General features: G+C 42.5%; 1 protein-coding gene across 1 annotated transcript; it reads right to left on the bottom strand.

Moving 5' to 3' along the window:
• Positions 1-1078: 1078 nt before the first annotated feature.
• On the bottom strand, positions 1079-8123 carry LOC144520491 (alpha-1,3-mannosyl-glycoprotein 4-beta-N-acetylglucosaminyltransferase C-like). Its single transcript, XM_078254229.1, has 5 exons — positions 7849-8123; positions 5155-5250; positions 4543-4693; positions 2888-3142; positions 1079-2610 (listed from the first exon to the last, which is right to left on the bottom strand). Exons 2-5 carry the CDS (start codon positions 5245-5247, stop codon positions 1718-1720), a joined length of 1392 nt encoding a protein of 463 aa, XP_078110355.1. The 5' UTR covers positions 5248-5250; positions 7849-8123; the 3' UTR covers positions 1079-1717.
• Between the last annotated feature and the right edge of the window lie 84 nt (positions 8124-8207).

Genomic DNA, 8207 nt, shown 5'->3' on the forward strand with positions numbered 1-8207 from the left:
AAACAAAAACTACGGAGTTAAATTCACAGTTGTTAAGCTGATGAAAAACCCAAAGAAAACACAAGCCAAACAAATACCTGCCTATCTATATATTAATTAAAAAAGGAGCACCGACGGTCGATTTAAGAACAAAAAAAAAAAAAAAAAAAAAGGAAGATGCAAACACACGAAAACAAACTAATCCCTGCCCAGTCCCAAAAACTACAAAACTAGTTCAAGCGAAAACACAAGGTTCAAGTACACAGCATCCCATTTAACAACGTCTCTAAGAAGCACAGTGGTGAACGGTTCAATGAAAATCACAGCAGTCCCGGTTGGGAGTCCCGGATGTCATTTCAAATCTCCGAGATTGGACAAGACAGCCGCCGGATTGGTGGACTGGACTGGTGACGTCAGAGGTCGAAAACCAATTAGAGTCAGTCTGAAAACGCCCGACCAATCCGGACAGGGGAATCCTCCAGCGAAGGTTCTGCAGCTTGTTAGGACGGGGGAAGAACAGTGCAGCCCTGGCTAACGGCAGAGGCCGTAACACACAGGATGTGACACAGCTTAACGTTGACGGAGATATTTCAGACCTGTCTGCCAGCTCCCTCTGAAATGTCCCCGTTGCAAGGAACCCCAGAGTTACCAAAACCTGAAGATTGATAGGAATTGCGTGGTTTCTCTGGGTCTGGCGATCCAAAGCCGGACCCTTGAAACCCTTGGAAGCCTAAAGCAGAACGATCGCAAAATACTCGTTCTCATCTTATAGTCTCATTTGCAAGATCCTTCCCACGAAGCCAGAGCAGCCATCCTTACGCACAACCATTATGCACAGCTGCAGCTATTTATAGCAACCACGGTGTTGTTCACTATTCATCACCTATAAACTATCATCAGCAGTGATGTCTCAATTCTCACCAAAGGCCCATAAATAGCAATGATATAGCTAACAATGATTTAGTTAATAACAGTTTAGAGAATGTCTCATGATAGGTGATATAATTTAAAAAACAAAAAAGGACAAGTGTGTTGCTGCAAGCAAACAGGTGTGTGTGTGTGTGTGTGTACACAGCAAAAAAACGATAAGAAATGGAAGCCTTGTGAAATTGTCTGTCTTGTTCTTTTTTTCTTCTCACCTTATTTTTCAACATATCCCACTTGGCTTGCTCTAAAAAAATAAAAAATGGTGTACACATGGTGGTATGGTACACAGGCGGTACACATATTTTTCCTTTATAAATGTGTGTGGGAAAAGGCATGTGCGTGGTTTTGTGCGTACCCGTCGTTTATACATCTGGCCCCCTGGAGCTGCTTGCCTATAGATGAATGAACTTTTATCATTGCAAATCCCCTCACGTTGAAAAGACAACACGTTATCACACAGCTTAATCAGACATTTTCATCGACAGTAGCTCCACACAGTGTCGCCAAGACCTGGATTGTTGTGTTGTCAATGAAACTGTTAAACAAGGCACTAAAGTCACATGTGCAACGTCCCGCAGATCCAATAAAGGCCAGGTTAGCTCAGTTGGTAGAGCAGGCACACATCCAGTATATAGAGGTTTACTCCACGACGCAGCGGCTGCGGGTTTGACTCCGACCTGCGGCCTTTTGCTGCGTGTCATTCCCCCCCTCTCCCTTTTCATGTCTTCATCTGTCCTGTGAAAAAAAAAAAAAAAAAAAAGGACATTCTTCTTCGGCAGCAGGAAGAAAGATTTCACTCCTAGGCTTGGCGTTAAGGTGTACTCAGCTTTGTTGAGATCCTGATTTTCTTGATGATCACCCAATCCTTCTGTGCAGCTGTGACTTGTATCCTCAGACAGGAAGAGGCAGAGCCATACCGTTTGTCCACGTCCTGCATCTCAAACTTCCCATTCTCTAACGTCCCCACTGACTGGAACTCTTTACAACTCTTCTCCTCTTTCTCTGTGGTAATCACGTCGTGGCCTAGCTCCACCTGAGCCGACTCTAGGAGGTCTTTGCCCCCTGACCCCGTTTCTACATACACCCCCGTCACTACTGTCGGGCCCTTGAACACCACAGTCAGGTGATTTCCTTTTTCCGGGGAGCGCCCCCAGAAAAATCCCTCGCCAGGTTCCCAGGCCAGTTTGGGGAATTGTTTCTTGTAGGTCGACATATCAGAATAAACCTCAGCCAAAGGATTGGTATAGAACCCCTCCTCAAAGTCCTTGTCCTTCAGCTTGTTGTACGTCCCTTGGAACGAGGAGAAAGTCCCCATGTGCTGGAACAGCGAGGGTTTGAAGATGATTGTCTCTTTCTGAGTCATCAACTCTCTGAAGCGTGTCATCAACCAGTCGCAGGGCATTTCCTGGTAGAAGAGGAAGAGAAAGCGGGCCAGGAGAGGAAGATGAGCTGATTTGTAGAGTTTGCCAATATAGCCGAGGGCTGAGAACTCCAGCATTGCCCAGGTGGTCTTCTTCGCCTCTTGCTCCTCAACGCGCCTCCTGATGGTGGAAAGGAAATTTTTTGCGGAGGAGACATCGTCCTCCAGCTGGAGGTAGTATCGACCAAGGCTGGCACTGTAGTGGATCAGGAAGGAGTAGTCCAGGTTCTGCTTGGAGCGGAACGATACCCTTTCTGGAGCATCGTTGTAGTTCCTCTTTAGACCTGCAGGAGAACCCGAGAGACGTGTATCAGTATCACAGCATCGACAAAAAGCTCACGATGTGGATGTGAATGAATTTGCAATCTAGTTGAAGCTAGGATTGGGTATGGCACCGGTTCCTAAACGGCCGATATCTATCGGACCGTATGACTACGCAGACTACGGTGCCTCTTATCGGTTCAGACACCGTTTAGGCACCAGCTCCGTTTTAAAAAGTAACGTTTTAGCGCCTGTATCGGAACGATACCCAACCCTAGTATAAGCCTGTGTGCACTACACCTGTAACAGGAGGGTAAACATCCTGAGGAACGTGGAGGACCACCAGCTGGCCTTGTTCCAGCTCCGAGGCAAATGCAGTTTTGATTTCCCTCGCTGTAGTGACTCTCCAGCTGACATCGAAATCTGCCAGCAGCACTACCACCACCATGGAGGAGCGCTCTTCAGGAGAGGACTGGGAGAAGAGGGACTGCAAGGTGGAGATTAGATAGCTGCCCTTCTTCCTCTTCACCGAGGATAATCCAACTGATAAATACCCTGAAACACGTCAGGACAGAAAAGTAGAAATGTCATTCAACAACATCAATCTGTTAGATGACCATTTCTATGGAAGCCCAATACTAATGTTAAAGCATGTTCTGACCTTAAAGCTATAGTGCGTAGTTTCTGTCACCCCCATGAGGAATTCTAAGTAAGGACAACAAAACTGTCGCCGTCCACATGATACAAGCCTTCCGCGATCGCGCGTACCCACCCACCCATCTATCTATCTATCTATCTGGAAGTTTGTAAGATATGCGATGTACAACCTGAAATTGTATCCAATACCGATTGAGCCTGGAGCAAGAAGTGCTATCATTTACTCGGACTAATGCATCTGTTTCATAAATCCCCATCTATGACTTTGCCGAGTTCGCTTTCCCAATCTCTTTTCATTTGAGCAAAAGTCAGTTATGCAAATTGGGAAAGTAAGGAGTACATTTTTGAGAGGAGGCCTTTCTGATTTGTGGAAATGTCTGAAATTGATAAGTCAATAACTGAATTAGGAAGGGCATTAGGGAAGAACTGTTTTTTAAGTTCAGTTACGCACCTGGAAGTATGGAAATAGATGGGATTTTTGTAGGTTACATTTTTCACAAAGTTCACTAAAGCTGCAGAAGGCATTATTGTAAAGAACACTCAGTTTAACAAAGGCCCGACCTCTGCCATAAGGAGAAGGCCATATCAGAGCCAGGGGGGAGAAAGAGATCCGTATTGTGGAGAGGGCTGTGGCATCCAAAAAGCAAGTCTAAATTGAGACCAGATTCTTAAAGTTATAATCTGATCTATTTTAGGCCCTGCAGTGGGTATAACTCAAATCTATTGGGCCCTCTGACAGGTGACACCATTCTCTAACCCTTACCTAATGTGCCTTTAAAGCTCTCCTTGGATCCTACTCTCAGCCAAGCAAAGAGTAGATATTCAACTACTTACTCAGGCAGGCCTTGTATCTACATTTCCTTATTCAAACCAAAATCAGCCCTGTGTTAAATCAACAGCGCTCTGCCAGATGACGTTGCATTGCAGCAGAACTTGAGCTATTCTCAAATGAATGAGAAGGCCGCGCGTCCCAGAACCACTCCCCTCTTTACCTTCACCCACATAACTCAATACAGCAAGTCATATTCACTGCAACATTGCCAGCTATCACCATAATCAGCTCACAGCATGCTAGCTAGCAGAAATGTTCCTCAGCTGACTCACCTTAGCAAGCAACAAAGCATACACACTGTCCATCACCAGCGTACACAATCAGCTAACAACATATTGTGTGTCTTAACCCCTAAGCTAGGGTGGCACCCCACCAGTTCATGTAACAAGGACCAAATGCTGATGTACACATTATTCAACTTTCACCCTTATATAACAAAAAGGGACAGACAATGTGTGTCACTCACTCTGTTGAGTGGAGGGTGCTCCAGCAAGCAGCTGATAGGACACATTGAGAGGCAGGTAATCTCCCTGTTCCACCCAGGACTCCTTGCTAACCAACCTCTCGGTTTGCCAAGTTAACTCATTTGGAATTGGTTCCTGTGGCCTTGTTGGGCCCTGCGAAGACAATTACACCGATTGTTTGATTAGAATGTGCGTACATAAAATGTTTAGTTATCAAAAAGTACAGTTTCAGACAGTTTGTCACGCACATGTTTCAAGAAAGTGAAACCTTTGTGATTTGTAGAGAAAATGTTTCTTTGTGAAAGCAGTTTCAGTTTGTGTTCAGTTTCAAGCCTGGTTTAAAATGCCAGTTCATAGTGTTTTAAGCAGGCGTAATGTCCCTTCACCAAGCACAACATTCATATGAGTTGGTCACTTTCCAGATGAAGCGTTTAAAAAGGAGGAGGACATTTTTGTGTACATTTGTGGAAACAATAAAACCGATTAGTGCTCATCAACAAAGAGATTTTTTGCTAATGTTCCTCTGAGAGATGGTGTAAAGCAATTAAAAGATAAGAGGAAGGAAAAATAAAATCAGCAAACAAGGCTTTACGTCAAAATGTGTGTGTACTCACAGCAATAAGAAAGTTCGAATGGCTAATGAAATATAATCCTCCGATGATAAGCAGCACTGCCAAAACAACAGTCTTCCTTGAATGACGTCGCATTTCCTAACACACACACACACACACACACACACGTAAATAATTCAGCAAATAGTTAATGAATGTTTCAGAATGCTCAGACACAGCAACAAGTTTGTGGATTGTGTGTTGAAAAGGGTTGCAGCTAGGGTGAGCTGGGTATCGTTTAAAAAAAAAAAAAAAAAAAAAAAAAAAAAAATGCAATACCAAGTACCAATAACAGTATCCTTAAAGGGATACCGATATCAACAGAGTACTTGGCTTGATACCTTTTTTTCTACTTCTACTTCAGTATCCATTATGTTAATGGAGGCATCTCAGCACGCTGAGCTGCCAAATACGCCGCGCTCCACTTCACCACACCACAGACTAGGGCTGTGCAATTAATCACATTTTGATCGCAATTTGAGGTTTGGCTCCGAACAACCACAAAAACGATTGTTTTGCACATGACATTTGGCAAGTAAACTCTTATTTTGTCTTCCAGCATGGAAGGTATTAAAGGCAAACGTCATAGTTCAAGGTGTTTTCACTGTTGATTTGATTGAACTGTTTTTTAAGTTCATTAGTCAATGACTAATCGTGTTAAATAATCGGGATTTCAATATTGACTAAAATACTTGCGATTATGAATGTTTCCATAATCAACAGCCCTGCACAGACTGTAAGGGTTGTAGCTGCTGCAGCAGTGGGCCAATCACACATCACATTAAACTGAAGAACACTTACAGTGATGGGGGGGCAACAAATAGCAATTTTTCTCTTCTAGATTTTGGTACAAAAAGGATTGAATGCAGGTATCGTTTGACTGGAGAAGTTTCCATAGTACTTGGTATCGAGTATTGATACCCAGCCCTAGTTGCAGCAGTATACCAGTTTATACCATGGTGTGAAAATTGACGGTTATCATACCATGTACATTAATTTGCTTATCTAAGATACTGAAAATAAATGCACCCGAGGGCTGACAGTGTGTGTGTGTGTGTGTGTGTGTGTTAAAAAGGCACATACAGGAGCAGTCAAGGTCCTGCACTTTTCTCTCTCCCATTTATGCTGTTCTAAAGAACCTGCTGCTTTCTCTCCTTCTAATACTTTTGTTCAAAAGGGGAGACAATAATTGTTTAATACCATGTACTGTGACATTTTCTTATCGCACAGTGAAAATCTGATGTTGAAAACCTAGTGGTGTAGGGCCTAATTTGGTATTTAAACATGCAGCTCTCTGTGCTGCCTAGGGTAATACTTTTACTCGCTCATACTCACATTATGTATCAGATACTGTAGATATAGTAAGGTCCAACAGAGTTGAGTTGACATTTGTGTACTGTATTTTAATTTATCAAATACAACCAATCAGCTTGCCTGCACTTGGTCCCATTAGAGTAGATTTAAAAATGTCAAATAAATGTACACCATTATAATGTAATCCCAGCATACGGTTGAGTTTTTATTTAGTTTTAAACTCATTATTAGATATCATCTGTCAGAGGCAACTTACTAAAATATTGTTATTATTACTAATAAGTGGCCAACTATGCGTGTTTTCTTTCTTCTCTAGTTTCCCTGGGATTATATAGCTCTGTTGCCAAAAATAATCAAACGGACAAGAGCTAGGGCGTTTACAGTGAATTCAAAAGGCGAAGTAATGTGTAAACAGTGAACAAACGGAATTGAATGGAGGGTCGCTTTGATCTAGCTCCATTTAGGGTGCGTAGGGTGTGGCAGCACCACCTATCGACAGCTTCCCTTTTACTAAACTAAACAGTCGGCTTACACCAGATAAAATGAGCCCTAGATAGTTTAGATAGATAGTTTTAGTCTCGTCAAACTATTCCTCCTCCGGTGTAGCGGATCAGGATAGGCTTAATAAGATTTTCAAAGTACACTGTCTTTGTTTTGTCAACAAGTACAAGTATACTGAGGCTTCATTGCTGACAACAATAATTACTGTTAACCGCGTGTCTGTTTGTTGAAGGTTATAGCCAAGGCGAGTTTTATACAGCAACACATAGCTACAGTATATCCACACTAAAAGCTAACGTTAACGTTGTCACAAGAAAACTGTAGCTAGTCCAATAGTGACGTCTTTAAGCGAGCGATAACCACCGAGTGTTAAAGATAACGCTACACAAAGTTATCAACTAGTTGTTGGTTATTACGGAGAACCAGTATTTATAGGCTTTTAACAATATTAATTATAATAATTATTACCGTTAACGTTAGGTAATAATACTAAAAGTTATCTAACGTTAGTGATTTTGTTCAAATTGAAGCACGGTTCCGACTGCCGACTTAAGGTTATTAACCGACGTTTGTTAAATACGAACCAAACTAACAGTTAGCGTTAGTTATTAATAGTTAACCTTTCGTTTAACGCTACCGTTTATACCAAAAGCAGCCTGCCTAGCGATAGTATAAAACAGACTAACGTTAATAAGTAGATTACAGAGTAGAGACTACGGAGTAGAATTTAAAATTACTAGCTACATGGACAGATACTGATAGGACGTAGGTAATGTTATGCCTCCGCCAAAAAGAAACCAAATAAAAAAACTTAAGTTAGCTAAATGTATCGTACGTCATATCGTTACTGTTAAAATAGAAACTTATGTCCAGCACACTCACCTCCCTCAGCCAGTTCGCTTCAGCACGGCGTCTGGTCGTGACAGTCAGCGGGTTATGCTCCTTGAATTGTGCTTACAGTATAAACAACGGAATATCATAAAAAGGCATCCCCGGAAAGGAAAGATGACGCTGACAATACCATGACTAGTGTTGCCCCATCCTCTCCGTACGGATCTTCCACGAGTCTGCACGCCAAATGGGCGTGAATACACGCCACCAGGTGGTCGTGGCTTTTTAAATGAACCAGGTGTGTCGTCACTGTTGAATGGTTTCCAACCGCCTGTGAGAAACCAACCTAGTCATTGCATTTAGTAAAGGGACTCATTGGCCTATATAACAACGGACCTATGACTTATTGA

Source organism: Sander vitreus, chromosome 7, assembly GCF_031162955.1.
Source record: "Sander vitreus isolate 19-12246 chromosome 7, sanVit1, whole genome shotgun sequence".
NCBI lineage: Eukaryota > Metazoa > Chordata > Actinopteri > Perciformes > Percidae > Sander > Sander vitreus.

Excerpts from the sequence above, each read along its gene's own strand:
- LOC144520491 (XM_078254229.1), bottom strand. The coding sequence starts at position 5,247 with ATGCGACGTCATTCAAGGAAGACTGTTGTTTTGGCAGTGCTGCTTATC. Across the intron at positions 4,694-5,154 it reads ATTCGAACTTTCTTATTGCT|GGCCCAACAAGGCCACAGGA; the intron begins GTGAGTACACAC and ends TTGTCTTCGCAG. Across the intron at positions 2,611-2,887 it reads TGTTTACCCTCCTGTTACAG|GTCTAAAGAGGAACTACAAC; the intron begins GTGTAGTGCACA and ends GTTCTCCTGCAG.